Here is a 16,271-nt window from a genome sequence, read left to right as displayed (position 1 = left end):
AATGATAAGGTAGCAGTCCCTATAAGACAAGGTATTACTATTTTTCATCTACATAATTTTATGGAGCTCTAATTAGCACAACATAAAGATGCAGATTTTTGTAGTATCTTTGTAGTGTTTGTAGTATATCTGACATGCTACTGTATGCTGCTTTGTGTGTAGTATATCTGACATGCTTTGCTGCTTTGTGTGTAGTATCTCTGACATGCTATGCTGCTTTGTGTGTAGTATCTCTGACATGCTATGCTGCTTTGTGTGTAGTATCTCTGACATGCTATGCTGCTTTGTGCGTAGTATATCTGACATGCTTTGCTGCTTTGTGTGTAGTATCTCTGACATGCTATGCTGCTTTGTTTGTAGTATCTCTGACATGCTATGCTGCTTTGTGCGTAGTATATCTGACATGCTTTGCTGCTTTGTGTGTAGTATCTCTGACATGCTATGCTGCTTTGTTTGTAGTATCTCTGACATGCTATGCTGCTTTGTGTGTAGTGTCTCTGACATGCTATGCTGCTTTGTGTGTAGTGTCTCTGACATGCTATGCTGCTTTGTTTGTAGTATCTCTGACATGCTATGCTGCTTTGTTTGTAGTATCTCTGACATGCTATTCTGCTTTGTTTGTAGTATCTCTGACAAGAAAACAATATTCACTGTCTCTTCTCTCAGACGGGTCACAGGCCGTTTGCTTTGGCAGCAGAGCACGGCTGTGTGAAAATGCTGGAAATGCTGATGGAAGAACCTTACAACATGGCCACCATGAAGCCCAATAAGGTGTGCATGCATGTGTGTGTGTGTGTGTGTGTGTGTGTGTGTGTGTGTGTGTGTGTGTGTGTGTGTGTGTCTGTGTCTGTGTCTGTGTCTGTGTGTGTGTGTGTGTGTGTGTGTGTGTGTCCTGATGACATGATGGCACTAACACTGCCAGATTTAGGGTTTCGCTTCCAGGGATCACCAATGCTAAACATGTATGCAATTATGGTATACCTGCATTGGTATATCTTAAGACCCAGGTTCAAATCCCAGCAGCAGTACCTCCGGCTAGGTCAGTCGTCCCTATGAACACTTAAGGGCGGGATCCACAAAGAATGGATTGCACAGTGCTAATTGCACCCTTACTTACAATTCATTATGAATTGAAAATGGGGGACCCTGATGTAAACAAGACGAAAGTCTTTCTCTGGTCTGCATCCCCTTAACAATTTTGTGTATTGAGCTGTACTGTATTGTACCCATTCTGAAATCTGTTAATAAAATGTTCAATCAATCAATCACCGCACTGTGCAATCCATTCTTTGTGGATCCCGCCCTTATTAGTTGTCACCAGTGTTCACGGGTGAGAAGTTGGTGGGATAGGAGTCCTGGCTGTCTCAACAGCGACTCCTACTGGTCGGTCGGGGGGGCAGCTGTTCAGCAAGGAGGGGAACTGGGGGATGATAGTGCAAACCTCCAAGTGCGTATAGGCCGGAATATAGTTCCCTCCGCAATCCGCATCCGCAGATGCGCATTGGTGCGCGTGACGTAATTTGCGTCATTTTCGTCAACGCTCTTGTCCGCACGGACGTCGGATCCGTGTCCTCGTGCAGGCCACATTTTTTAACCGCACGGATTGCTCCGTGGATATGCGTGCCGACTGCGCATGTGCCCAGCTGTCAAAACAAAAGCACTCGACGCGACGCTTCCGGACACCAAACACGGACTATAATCAGAGCCGCGTGCGCAGCATGTCTGCAGCCGCGTGCGTGTCCGTGTCAGTTTTCGAGTATAAGGGAGCTGAAGTGGATTCCTAGCTTAATTTCCCTACTCTGCGTTGTGATTTAAACCTTTTTACAAGCTCTTGGAATTACTTCTGTTCAAACTGAGCGGTGCAGGCAGAAGGAATTAGGAGGAAAGGTAGTATAGCAGCTGTTTAATCAAAGTTTAAGAGTGTATACAAATTACAATAAGAAATGGATTCTGCAATGATATAAGGGTACTCAAGTACTATGCCACTGATCCCTTACACCAGACTAATAAAGAGAATGCTAGTTGTTGAGTTGTTGAAAGTCTTTGTTTCCTGCTGATCAAAGAGTTGGTTTTCCCTCCAAAGAGTTCCTTTGTTTTCTGCTCCTGCTTCCTTGTGGATGGGATGGTGAAGGAGGTCTTGTCGTGTCGGTTGGGTTGTTCAGAGTCCTTCTTCCCCCCATCACACCTCATTATATCCCCAAGGCCCAGTGTCTCGGAGTTGATGACATCATCACATTCTTTCCTCCAATGCCAGGCCGGCTTTTGCTTGTATTTGAAAATAGGGGTTTGGCTTATATGCCAACCCCCTTCACATAAACCCGGATAATATTTTCCCTGTATTTTTACTTAAACACATTACTTGACTTGTTAATACTTTGATGAACCTCAAGATATATTGATTACATAAACACAGATATATTTCTTTATCACTAAGTCTGCTGACTTTCAGAAAATATCTAACAAATCTAATCATTCTGTTAGCTTAATAGAATACAAATCAATACCATAGATCAAGAGGATAGAACAATCAATTAATCATATTGAACATAAATGAAAACAGAACAGACACATTAACTAATTACCTAATTTAAGTATGACCAAACCTAATTATATTTTAACTTACTTCAATGACTTCAGAATTCAAGATTACAAGTACAATATACCAGGAAATAGTTAGCTTGTTTGGAGCTCAAATTAAGGATTTCAATAGTGATCTTCTCTGTGTGTGTGTGTGTGTATGTGTATGTGTAAATGTGTGTGTGTGAGTGTGTGTGTGTGTGTGTGTGTGAAAATGTGTGTGTGTGAGTGTGTGTGTGTGTGTGTGTGTGTGTGACTATATGTGTGTGTGTGTGTGTGTGTGTGTGTGTCTGTGTGACTAAAGCTTCCTGCCCAGCTGTTTACCCACCCCCACATTGTAAACAGTTCCCACAGATCACAGGATACAGGCTGTTGCCCACACTTTGTATGCAAATTCACCAAAAGGGCCGAGTAATCTAATCACCAGACGCCACCAGAAGCATATATTCGGTTGATTTTACTATTGCAGCTGTTATCTCTAAATATAACCCCTTAGTTTGATTGTTGTTCCATTTTGACTGTTTCTTTAAGACTTTTACACAACAGTTTGATTAGATCTTTGATGATCTATGTTAGGATTTTACCACAGAGCCTTTAAGATCTCCTAGTGAAACCCTTTGCTGCCAGGTGAAAAGAAGCGGCTGGCGGCGTCACATGTGTCAGGAGGCACATGCTACGTCTACACCCTCCCCAGACCGACAGTAGGGCAGCGCAACAACCAGGAAGGGAATTGGCATAATGACTAAATTGGCGGATGGGAGCAAATTATAAAGGCAAAAAACCATCCATCACATGGCTTGTGTGTGTGTGTGTGTGTATGAGAGAGCATGTGTGTGCACACAAGCAAGTTTATTTCTGTTTTCATCTGCGTACATGTGTACGTGTGCGCAACTGCGCACCCTCACATCTGTGCAGACTGATGAGCACATACATAGGTGCTCCGCTGAGCATGTGACTGGAGTCGTACCTTCTTTGATGTGAGTGCCTGTTTCCCTCCTTCCCTCCTGCCAGAGCGGTGATGCACCCCTGCACTTAGCTGCCAGGAACGGCCACTTGGACGCCCTCCATCTGCTGCTGCAGAGCTTTGATACCCGGGATGAAGTCAATATGGTAATCAATGTAAACACTGTCTCTATCACCGCGTCGTTCGTGTGTGTGTGTGTGTGTGTGCGTGTGCGCACGTGTGTGTGCTCAGTGGTTAATCCGTTGCTGAACGATGGCTGAATTGTAAATAGTGGCTTTAATTAATCTGTTGGCTTTAATTAAGATGGATACAACAGTTCCATGTTGGTTAGTGTTATTGGATTAGCCTGACTTTAAACACCCGTGTGACAAATCACCAGTGATAATGTTGACATGGTGCTTTACGTCAAAATTGGTCACCAATTCACAATGGGAAGTTTGTTCCTTGGTTGCAAACATTAGCAAACTCATAAAGAAATACTATGATATATCAAAGGTTTATAACTATTGTGCTAAAAGCCCAGAAGCCCTGTCATGTAAGGTAGGCGAAATAAAACCTACATAATAAAACCTACATAGCCTAAACAGACTACATACGATTTTAATGATTGTATTGTGCAAAGTATATAATTTATACATTGATTATATATTACATAAATTATTATGATGTCCCAGTGCAAACAGTGCTTTTGGCTGTGATTGCAGGATGGGGAGACCGCGTTGTACCAGGCTGCAGACGGAGGCCATGAGGAATGTGTCCAGGCCCTGATTGAGGCGGGTTGTGACCTCAACACCCTCACCACAGTACAGTAACACACTCCTAACTGAACTGGATGGGTATAATATTACACCACAGTACAGTAACACACTCCTAACTGAACTGGATGGGTATAATATTACACCACAGTACAGTAACACACTTCTAACTGAACTGGATGGGTATAATATTACACCACAGTACAGTAACACACTCTTAACTAAACTGGATGGGTATAATATTACACCACAGTACAGTAACACACTCCTAACTGAACTGGATGGGTATAATATTACACCACAGTACAGTAACACACTCTTAACTAAACTGGATGGGTATAATATTACACCACAGTATACTGTAGTAACACACTCTTAACTAAACTGGATGGGTATAATATTACACCACAGTATAGTAACACACTACTGAGTCGACTGGATGGGTATAATTACATCACAGTACAGTAACACACTCCTAACTGAACTGGGTGGGTATAATATTACACCACAGTACAGTAACACATTACTGAGTCGACTGGATTGGAAGTTTTCTGATGACTCTGCGATAGTGGGATGTATAAAGGACGGTGACGAGAGGGAATACCGGGAACTGGTAGTGGACTTCGTCACATGGTACGATAAAAACCACCTGCAGCTAAATGTGGCGAAGACCAGGGAACTGGCATCAATGTCTGTACACGGATGTTGAGGATGTTCTATGAGTCGGTGGTGGCGGGCGCCTTCTTGTACGCTGTGACCTGCTGGGGCAGCGGACTGAGAGCAGGGGACACAAACAGGCTGGATAAGCTGGTCAGGAAGGCCAGTAGCGTGGTTGGGGTGGAGCTGGACTCTCTAGCGAGGGTGGCGGAGAGGAGGAGCCTTGCTAAGCTCCAGGCCATCAGGGAAAACCCCTCCCACCCACTATACACAGACTTGGCTGACAGGAGGAGCATGTTCAATGCTAGGCTCAACACTACCTAAATGCAGCACTGCACGGCACAGGAAGTCCTTCATTCCAACAGCCATCAGACTATACAATGCATCACTGTGCCTCACTGCATCACTGAGCACAGAGTGACAGTTACCATCTTCCTGGACTCTTACTTTTGAAACAGCACTGTGCAATATTACACCTACTGTAGACTTCAGTATATTTTTACTGTATTTATTTACTGTATATTTTATTCAATTTTTATAAAATTTTATTCTATTCTATTCTATTCTATTAGCACTAAAAGTGAATTTTCTTTCTGGAATCAGAAACTTCAGAATGTCATCTTTCAAAAGAGACCAGACTCATGCATGTGCTATAAGTATAAAGTATGTTGTTTTGGTTTGCAAAAAAAGTATGCAGTCCTCAAAAACTAAAACTAAATGGGCCAATTTTGGGGGCGCAGGTTAAGAGGTTAACTTTTCGGGAATTCAGAAAAACAGCCTCATTTTCAGATTGACATCCAGTCTGGGGCTGCTCCATAGACAATGAATGGAGCGCTAACTTTGTGGAGCCATAATATGTCAAGTTGAGCTCTCACACCCAAACAAGGTTCATATTCTAGGATTGTTAACATGTCTAAACAATAATTTAAACGCACAAAGTCAGTGCCCCATTCACTGTCTATGGATCATCTAGTGACATCACAAAAATCAAGGGTTCTCTTTCTCCGATTTCTTGCTTTAACATGTTGTTGCATGTTCCAATTTCTCTTTTTGAGAAACAGCCCAATATAAAGCATTCATGGACAATTATTTTTACTACATCCGATGTTCATAAAGCAAAGTTGATCATCTATGTCTAAACATCCTTTTAAAGAAACATGCCAACATTATGGGAAACGTGCTTACCGCCTTCTCCAGAGTCAGACAAGAAGATAGATACCAAATCACATTTACATTTAGTCATTTACCTGACGCTTTTATCAAAAGTTCTGTACAAGAAGTAAGCAGGAAGGGTACAACTCTGGCAGCTAAGGGTAAGTAACATTGTTCATCAAACAGTGTTGAACTTGGGTGCTACAGTCTTGAGTGCATAGTAGTAAAGACATATTAGCATAGTAGGTAGTAATATAGGCAAGGTAGATTCCTAAGTAGCAGAGTGCATACTAGTAAAAGACTAGTATTTATTTTCCTTTTTCATTTCAGATATTGATTGAAGAAGTGTGTTTTTAGTTAACGGCAGAAAATTGGGTGGGTTTCAGCTGTCCTGACTGGTGGGAAGTTTGCTCCACCAATGTGGACCGAGGACCGAGAATAGCCGGCTTCTCTTTGATGATCCTCCCGGAGCTCAGATATGAGTGGGTCTGAGGCCAGAAGATGTAGAGCGGAGGGGTCTTGAGGGTGTATAGTTAGAGACCATTAGCCTAGTGACAATCAGGGGCGGAGCTAGGGGGTGGCTACCTGGGCTCAAGCCCCGGATGTATTCTGAAAAGCCCCGAATCTATTTAAAAAAAAATAAAAAAAAATAAAAAAAGGGATTTTTTTTTTTTTTTTTTTTTTTACAATTCATCATTGTTACATGAAAATATGTTTGCACCAGATTTAGCAGAAGCTCATTTCCATCTGTGGTCTATCCAGCTGCTAACTGTATTTGAGTGAGTTAAGTCTTGGTGTTATGGTAGACTCAGACCTAAGCTTTAAATCACAATCAACAAGTTGACAAAAACTTAATTCTTCCACCTTAGAAACATAGCTAAAGTACGGCCATTTATAAATCAAAAGGACGCTGAAAACCAGATCCATGCCTTTATCTCAAGCCAACTCGACTACTGTAATGCACTCCTTACCGGCCTCCCGAAAAAATACGATGATAACTATTTTATTGCAATGCACTATTGCATTATTTTATTCTATTTTACTAACTATTTTATTGCACTGCACTATTTTACTTTGTATCAGTGAATCATAGACGCCTGGCCATAAGAGCATTCGGAGCATCTCTGCTCTCCCACTATTGAACTTGGGGGAGCAAAGGTATGATCTTGCTCCACCACTTTTTGATTATATGAAAAATATGATATATCCCCCCCCAATATATAAATCTAACCATAACTACGTTATGGTTAACTGAGTTTTATAGTGAAAAGAGCAGCTTTATTGGTCAAGATTGAAGGCTCTATATTGCAGGAAATTGCACGTACAAGTTCATTAAATTCAAAAAAAAATCTGTCGTGGAGGGGGTCCAAACCACCCCTTGCCTGCCCAAAAAAAAAAAACAAAGAGTTCAAAAAAAAAAAAAAAAAAAAAAATTTTAAAAAAAAAGAGGGGGGGGGGGCATCTGGGCTAAGCCCCGGATCTCCTACAATCCTAAATCCGCCCCTGGTGACAATGCCCCCAAAATGTTGAGATACCCCTACCGGAGGTAGAACAAAACACAGGAATGTTTTCCTCATCTCTAAGGTCTCCCATATATGAAATGGATTCTTGTATAAAAATATTTTACTGCAAAACTTGTTAAATTGATAGATATTGTTATACACCCACAAAGGAAAAAATAACCAAAATATAGCCTGGCCGTATGGGAGTTGAGACATATAAACTCATGTAGATTAATAATACAAGCTCCAAGAGCTTTCAAACTTGACATGCTAGCAGTCAGACAGTTGCTTAACATAATAGAACAACCTGGATGTGAATATCTTTATGCATGTAGGAAATATATACCTATGTACACATACTTAAAATAAGCGGAAATGTAAAATTCTTATATCTATGCAGAATGTTCTCATTTACTTTGTAGTAGCTCTGACATGACTTGTGATAGAAACACATATGAGGGCTTTTTCGGACAGGTGTGGTTGTGCTGAATCCAGCAATACTACATGTGTAAATATAGCATGCATCGTCAGGGAGTTACATCAGTAAAAGTATGAGGTGTCCTAAATGAAAGAAAATTAAACATTGACATAATGAAGTCTTCAGTCCAAAGCCCATTATCAGTGGTGAGAAGCATGTTGACAAATTCAATGTTACTGCAAAGTAAAGTCACTTGAGATAATGTTCTGGTCTATAATGTTAATATATTTATGATACATTTAATAAATTATACATTTCATATGATACATTTTATGATACTTCATATGGAAACAAAGATCCAATTGAATCAGGTTGAAATAGAAATAGAACACATTTATTTCAATCTACTGCGTTCTGAGCCCCCTGCTGTATTCACTGTACACACAGTGATGACACATTGTGGTGGGGCTGATCTCTAACAATGACAAGAAGGCCTATCGGGAGGAGGTTGATGAACTGGCACGCTGGTGCCGGGATAACAGCCTACTCCTGAACATTGGTAAAACCAAGGAGCTGATCGTGGATTTTAGGAGAATACAGCAGGTGACACACACCACTGCGGATAAATGGGGCTATCATGGACAGGGTGAGCAGTTTCAAGTACCTGGGAGTCCACATCACAGAGGACCTGACATTGTTTCTCAAAGTGTGGGGCGCTGAATTTGTCAACATGCTTCTCACCACTGATAATGGGCTTTGGACTGAAGACTTCATTATGTCAATGTTTAATTTTCTTTCATTTAGGACACCTCATACATTTACTGATGTAACTTCCGGACCATGCATGATATATTTACACATGTGGTATTGCTGAATTCAGCACAACCACACCTTTCCGGAAAAGCCCTCATATGTGTTTCTATGACAATCCATGGCAGAGCTACTACAAAGTAAATGAGAACATTCTGCATAGATATACATTTTTTATTACTTATTTTAAGTATGTGTACATAGGTATATATTTCCTACATGCATAAAGATATTCACATCTAGGTTTTTCTATTATGTTAAACAACTGTCTGACTGCTAGCATGTCAAATTTGAAAGCTCTTGGAGCTTGTATTATTAATCTACATGAGTTTATATGTCTCAACTCCCATACGGCCAGGCTATATTTTGGTTATTTTTTCCTTTGGGAGTGTATAACAATATCTATCAATCTATCAAATATTTTTATACAAGAATCCATTTCATAGAGACCTTAGAGATGAGGAAAAACATGGTTGTGTTTTGTTCTACCTCCGGTAGGGGTATCTCAAAAACTAAAGCCCTTTTTGACAGTTTGTCACAGCACTACATTGACCGGAGGTAGGAGGGAGCCATTCCCTTCGCTGCACGGTATGCCAGATCAAGGACCTTGAAGCGGATTCGTCCGGCAATGGGAAGCCAGTGAGTGGGGTAACATGGGCTGACTTTGGTAGGTTGGAGATCAGGCAGGCTGCTGCGTTCTGTATGACTTGAAGTGGCTTAGTGGTGGTAGCTGGTAAACCAGCTAGCAGTGCATTGCAGTAGTCAAGGCGAGAGCCGCGAGACATGATTGTTGATTGCGCAAGGATTTTCCTCTCTGTGCGAATGAATGAAAACGGATATGGACCACTAGCCTAGCTGTTGGCCAAAAACACCTCTCCCGGATTTTTTAAGATAGGCTAGTGTGGTTCCGGTTCCGGGTCGAGCATGGGGTGAACGTCTCTGAGCCACGCTGCCACTCCCGAACTTTTATTTTACTTTAAAAAGCCTATTTCTTTTATTTCAAGATAATTGAACCACTACTATACGTCATCCATATATCTGCCTGTATTATTCAACCAAAAAAAAAAGAAGAAGAACGAGCATGATGGCTGCGCGAGTCTTGAAAAGCGGGACCGGCCCCGTGGATGGAGCTACCATGGCTGAGCTAATGGAGGAACTCAAACAGGCTTTCACCACGGAGTTCAGAGCGTTTGCTGCCTCGCTCGAAACCAGACTCGACGGCTTCCAACTGGTGGTCGCAGACCACACCCAACGCCTGGCCTCCGTAGAAGACGGCCTGAATACATGGTCTGGTAGGATGGTAGAGCTGGAGGCCAGATGCACAGCTCAGGATGAAGTCATCGACAAGCTAAAAAACAAGCTAATTGACATTGAGTTGCGCAGCCGGCGTTCTAACATACGCATCCTGGGCCTAGATGAATCCCTGCACAGCAACCGTCCCAGTGTTTTTTTCACAGAAATCCTGGTGGAAATCATGGGGAAAGACGTCCTCGCCACGCCACCGGAGCTCGACCGATGCCACAGGACGCTGACACCCAAACCAGCTCCAGGCCTAGGGCGGTAATCGCCCGCTTACATCACTACAAGATTAAGGAGGCTATTATCCTGGAAGCTCGCAAAAGGAGAGGGAATCTGACATACAGAGGGAAACCAGTTTCAATCTTCGAAGACTACTGCCCCGCGGTGGTCGAGCAGCGATCACACTACCGAGATGTCATGGGGCCCCTGTACAAACGTGGATTTAAACCATCGCTCCAGTTCCCTGCGAAACTCATCATCAGAGCCAAGGATGGCACGAGGATACATCTACCGTCGCCCAAGGACGCCGTGGACTTCCTGAGGACCCGGCCCAGAGAAACCCAGACACCGGCATCACCAGAGCCGGACGCGGAGCCGATGCCGGCTTCACCAGAGCCGGACGCGGACCCGATGCCGGCCTCATCAGATCCAGACGCGGTAGTAGCATGACTCTGGGCCGTTAGCATCCTGCTACGGCTATCACACAGAGCAGGGTGGCATTTAATATTTTATCACATATGTAGTTATGGATGATTACTTGACATTAGTCTTCGCCTGGAAGTTAATCTTTTTTTTTCTCTCGCTATCTGACATAAGGGGAGGAGGGGGACAATTCTGCTGTATATGACTGTTGTGCTGTTGCATGGTTATAGCCACGGGCTAGGATGCTAAGTGCTAACGTTCCGTTTCGGAAGAAGCGGGACCTATTTTGTTTCGGATATTTCTACCACGCTTATAACTTTTATGCGCTACACCAGCATCCAGCCGTGTTTTGGTTCATTGCCACTGGGATGCGTTTACATTTACATTTACATTTAGTCATTTAGCTGACGCTTTTATCCAAAGCGACTTACAAGTTCTGTACGACAAGCCATCAGGAAGGGCACAACTCTATCAGCTGAGCAACAATGTTCATCAAAGTGTTGAGTGCTACAGTGTAGGTTAGTTTATTAGGACAAGTGCATGACAGTACGGTTAGTTAGGGTTCGATTTTTTTTTATTGTTTTTTTTTTTTTTATTCAGATAATGGTTGAAGAAGTGCGTCTTTAGTCGACGGCGAAAGATTGGACGTGATTCGGCTGTCCTAACTGGGGTGGGTAGTTCATTCCACCATTGTGGGGCAAGGACTGAGAATAGGCGACTTCTCTTTGATGACCCTCCCGGAGCTTGGATAGGAGTAGGTCTGAGGCGGCCAGAAGATGCAGAGCGTAGGGGTCTTGAGGGTGTGTAGTTAGAGACCATTGACCGGAGGTAGGCGGGAGCGGTTCCCTTTGCCGCACGGTATGCTAGGTCGAGGGCCTTGAAGCGGATTCGTGCAGCAATGGGGAGCCATTGCAGGTCCCTAAGAAGTGGGGTGACATGGGCCGACTTTGGTAGGTTTGAGATCAGGCGGGCCGCTGCGTTCTGAATGAGTTGAAGAGGCTTAGTGGCAGTGGCCGGGAGGCCAGCGAGCAGTGCATTGCAGTAGTCGAGGCGGGAGATGACTGTTGATTGGACGAGGAGTTGGGTGGCTTCTTTTGTCAGGAAGGGGCGGATCCTTCTGACGTTGCTCAGGAGGAATCGGCAGGTTCTGGTCGTCGCTGCGATGTGAGCAGAGAAGTTCAACTGGTCGTCGAGGACAACACCAAGGTTCTTGGCGGTCGGGGACGCAGTCACAGCTGCATTCTCGACTGTGATTGAAAGGTCGGTTAGGGGGGAGGATTTGGCCGGCAGGTGGAGCAATTCTGTTTTCCTTAGGTTCAGTTTGAGGTGGTTGGACGTCATCCAGGCTGAGATGTCGGACAGACAGGCCGAGATCCGCTCAGAGACGTGGATATCTGAGGGAGGGAAGGAGAGGAAGAGTTGAGTATCGTCGGCATAACAATGGTAGGAGAAGCCATGAGACGTGATATTGTTACCCAGTGATTTAGTGTAGAGGGAGAAGAGAAGGGGTCCTAAAACCGAGCCCTGGGGGACACCCGTCCGCAGGGGGCGGGTGGCCGACAGGGTCCCTCTCCATGACACTTGGTAGGAGCGGTCATTGAGGTATGATGACAGCCATGTCAGCGCAGAGCCAGCCACTCCCATTCCTGCGAGGGCCGCAAGGAGGATCTGGTGGTTGACTGTGTCGAAGGCTGCAGATAGATCTAGGAGAATCAGGACAGAGGAGAGGCCTTTCGCTTTTGCTAAGTGAAGTGCCTCTGTGACCGCAATGAGGGCTGTCTCTGTGGAGTGACCAGTCCTGAAGCCTGACTGATTAGGGTCTAGGAGGTCATTCTGTAAGAGATAAGCAGTAAGTTGGTTGGATACAGCACGTTCAAGTGTTTTAGAAAGGAAGGAGAGAAGAGAGACAGGACGGTAGTTGCCTATGACGGTAGGGTTCAGGGTTGGTTTTTTTATGAGCGGCGTGACTCTGGCTTGTTTTAGGGAGGTGGGGACCACCCCCGAGTTGAGTGAGGAGTTGATGGTTGCAGTTAGGAATGGGAGGATGTCTGGTGCTATGGTCTGGAGGAGTGGGGAGGGTAGCTGGTCCAGCTGGCAAGTAGTCGGACGGTTCGACGTTACCAGTGTCAGGGTCTCTGCTTCTGTAATGGGAGAGAAAGATGACAGAGTGAAGGATGAGGTTCTCGATTCAGCATTTGGAATGGGTGGGGGTTGGGAGAAGGAGCTGCGGATGTTCTCCACTTTTTCCTCAAAGAAGATCGCAAAGTCTTCGGCAGAGAAAGATGAGGGAGGGGGGGGTGGGGGGGGAGTGAGGAGGGAGGACATGGTAGCATGCAGTTTGCAAAGATTCTTGACAGAGGCCTCGATCCTATGGTGGAAGAAAGAAGCTTTGGCATTAGTGATGGTTTTGGAGAATGTTAACAAGAGGTTGTGATATGTGTCGATGTCAGCAGTGAGGCGTGACTTTCTATACTTCCTTTCAGCTGCTCTCAGGACCTGTCTTTGTTCTCTCACTGGATCTGTCAGCCATGGACTGGGTGGGGAACGGCGGGCAGGTTTCTCAACGAGGGGACAGAGCTTGTTGAAGGAGGTTGCAAGGGCTGAAAGGAGGGTGGAGGTTGCCATCTCTGTGGAGAGAGCAGAGAAGGTGTCACTCAAAGGTAGAGCGGATAGTATGTCAGAGGAGAGGGTGGAGGGGGATAGGGAGGGCAGGTTGCGTCTGAGTGAGATTGTTTGAGTTGGGGTGAAGACCTTTCGGTTAAGCATGAGAGTTAGTGAGAAGGATATGAAGGAATGGTCAGATACATGTAGGGGAGTTACCGTGGTGTTAATGATGCTGGAGTTACGGGAAAATATGAGATCCAAGGAGTTGCCTGCTTTGTGGGTGGGAGGCATGGCAGTGGGAGTCAGGTCAAACGATTGTAGGAGGGAGACTACTATGACTGACTGAGATGAGTCAGGCAGGTTGAAGTCGCCCAATAGAAGGAGAGGGGTACCATCTTCCGGTAAGGAGCTAAGAAGCATGTCCAGCTCATCTGTGAAGTGATCGAGTGTACCTGGAGGGCGGTAGAGTGTAACAATGGTGAGATTGAAAGGATTAGAGACAGATACTGCATGATATTCGAGAGAGGAGAGTGACAGTTCTGGGAGTGGTGTTACGTTTGTAGCCCATGAAGGAGATGTCATGAGGCCAGTGCCTCCACCCCGTCTGGAAGGTCGAGGTGTGTGAGTGAAGTTATAGTTTGTAGATAATGCTGCAGGTGTTGATGAGTTATTGGGGGTTATCCAGGTCTCAGTTAGAGCCAGGAGCTGCAGATTTAGACTATGGGCGTAGGCAGTAATGAAGTCAGCTTTCTTGACTGCTGATTGACAATTCCATAAGCCTCCCCGTACTGTGACAGGTGTATTAGTGGCTGTAGGAGGGTAGGAGAGATTAGCCGGGTTGCTAGCAAACTGCCGTGGGTGGGTTAAATCTGTTCTAGAGGAGCAGATTGTGGATATAGGTATGAGACACATTGTCTTGTCAAGAGTGGCAGGGAGGAAGTAGAGAAATAGCAGAGTGGGAGGGAAAGGGAGATTTTTCAGAGTGGAGTGTAAGATAGGACTAGGGTGTAGGCTGTCCTTCCTTAACAGAGCTCAGTACAGAGTGATTTCAACACAGTCTGGACCTCTGCTTTTAAACAGGGCAGGCTCTTAATGGCTCACTCAGCAAATCAGTTGCTACTAGTAAACAGGAAACAGTCCCTTAATGGGGGCACTTAACTAAACAAAATGGCCGTTTTAAACACGCCCCTTTAATCAAGTCAGCTGGTTCCTCACTTTTAAGATTCACTAATAAACTTAAAATGGCTTACCCTAGTTTTCAGTATAAAGCAATGTTTATCAGTGAGTGTGTCCTGTCCTTCCTTAACAGAGCTCAGTACAGAGTGATTTCAACACAGTCTGGACCTCTGCTTTTAAACAGGGCAGGCTCTTAATGGCTCACTCAGCAAATCAGTTGCTACTAGTAAACAGGAAACAGTCCCTTAATGGGGGCACTTAACTAAACAAAATGGCCGTTTTAAACACGCCCCTTTAATCAAGTCAGCTGGTTCCTCACTTTTAAGATTCACTAATAAACTTAAAATGGCTTACCCTAGTTTTCAGTATAAAGCAATGTTTCTCAGTGAGTGTGTCCTGTCCTTCCTTAACAGAGCTCAGTACAGAGTGATTTCAACACAGTCTGGACCTCTGCTTTTAAACAGGGCAGGCTCTTAATGGCTCACTCAGCAAATCAGTTGCTACTAGTAAACAGGAAACAGTCCCTTAATGGGGGCACTTAACTAAACAAAATGGCCGTTTTAAACACGCCCCTTTAATCAAGTCAGCTGGTTCCTCACTTTTAAGATTCACTAATAAACTTAAAATGGCTTACCCTAGTTTTCAGTATAAAGCAATGTTTATCAGTGAGTGTGTCCTGTCCTTCCTTAACAGAGCTCAGTACAGAGTGATTTCAACACAGTCTGGACCTCTGCTTTTAAACAGGGCAGGCTCTTAATGGCTCACTCAGCAAATCAGTTGCTACTAGTAAACAGGAAACAGTCCCTTAATGGGGGCACTTAACTAAACAAAATGGCCGTTTTAAACACGCCCCTTTAATCAAGTCAGCTGGTTCCTCACTTTTAAGATTCACTAATAAACTTAAAATGGCTTACCCTAGTTTTCAGTATAAAGCAATGTTTCTCAGTGAGTGTGTCCTGTCCTTCCGTTTACTGTTGCTTGCACATTGAACGAACTGGGGTATCGTGACTGCGCCAGCCGGGCCTTGTCAGCTACATACAGCTAGCCACCCGCATAGCACACGTCACTATTTGCTGTTGACAACGTGCGCGCTGGAGTGGCAGACGGCCCCCTGCACAGCGCCCTCCTCTGGCGTGGAGGCCTAATCGCACAAGGTCAAACCAGCACCATGGGAGATAACAGACCTAGGGACAAAGTATCGCCCCCTCCCGGCCTGGTGGATGTACTGCACGCCTGTCCTACCGCAACATGCTTGAAAGATACAACCCCCTCCCCCCCCTTTTACCACTAGTGCTGGGTTCCAGCCGTTGACCTTACTAATGTCTTATGGTTCAATTTGAATTTTCTTGTTTACTCTACACTTTGAGGCACTTTTGTATATAGGGGAGTGTGGCAGTTAGCCACTGAGAGATGGTTCTACGAATGGTAGGTTTGAAGTTTCTGGAAATGTTGGTGAGTCCCTGTGATGTTGGGGAAAGACCCACTGGTCCCACACCTTTATTATGTTTTTAATGTCATTAATATTTGTTTTATGTATGGCTCAAAATACATGTGCATAGTGTTTAAAATAAGTGAATCTTGCATGCCCACAGGCCTGTCCAGGTCTGCCCTGCCTACACACCCCCTAATATTCTATGGCTACGGCTAACTCTGAGAGCTTTAAGCTCTGCTCCTGGAATGTTCGAGGTCTTCAGAAACTAGCGAAGAGGAAGGCG

The 16,271-nt window shown here is 44.5% G+C and overlaps 1 protein-coding gene across 1 annotated transcript in view; it reads left to right on the top strand.

Annotated features, from left to right (window-relative positions):
- ankdd1b (ankyrin repeat and death domain containing 1B) overlaps positions 1-16,271 on the top strand; it is a gene marked incomplete at its 5' end in the record, with an annotated part of 91,700 nt that overhangs the window by 44,128 nt on the left and 31,301 nt on the right. Inside the window, 3 exons of the mRNA XM_084325571.1 lie at positions 667-771; positions 3,589-3,687; positions 4,246-4,344. Of these exons, the coding sequence (XP_084181697.1) occupies positions 667-771; positions 3,589-3,687; positions 4,246-4,344 (303 nt within the window). The remainder of the gene's footprint in view (positions 1-666; positions 772-3,588; positions 3,688-4,245; positions 4,345-16,271) is intronic.

The sequence above is a fragment of the Notolepis coatsorum genome, assembly GCF_963971535.1.
Source record: "Notolepis coatsorum genome assembly, chromosome: 1".
NCBI classification, from domain to species: Eukaryota; Metazoa; Chordata; class Actinopteri; order Aulopiformes; family Paralepididae; genus Notolepis; species Notolepis coatsorum.
Note: the sequence above shows the minus strand (reverse complement) of the source record. Positions and strands in the feature narration are given on the sequence as shown.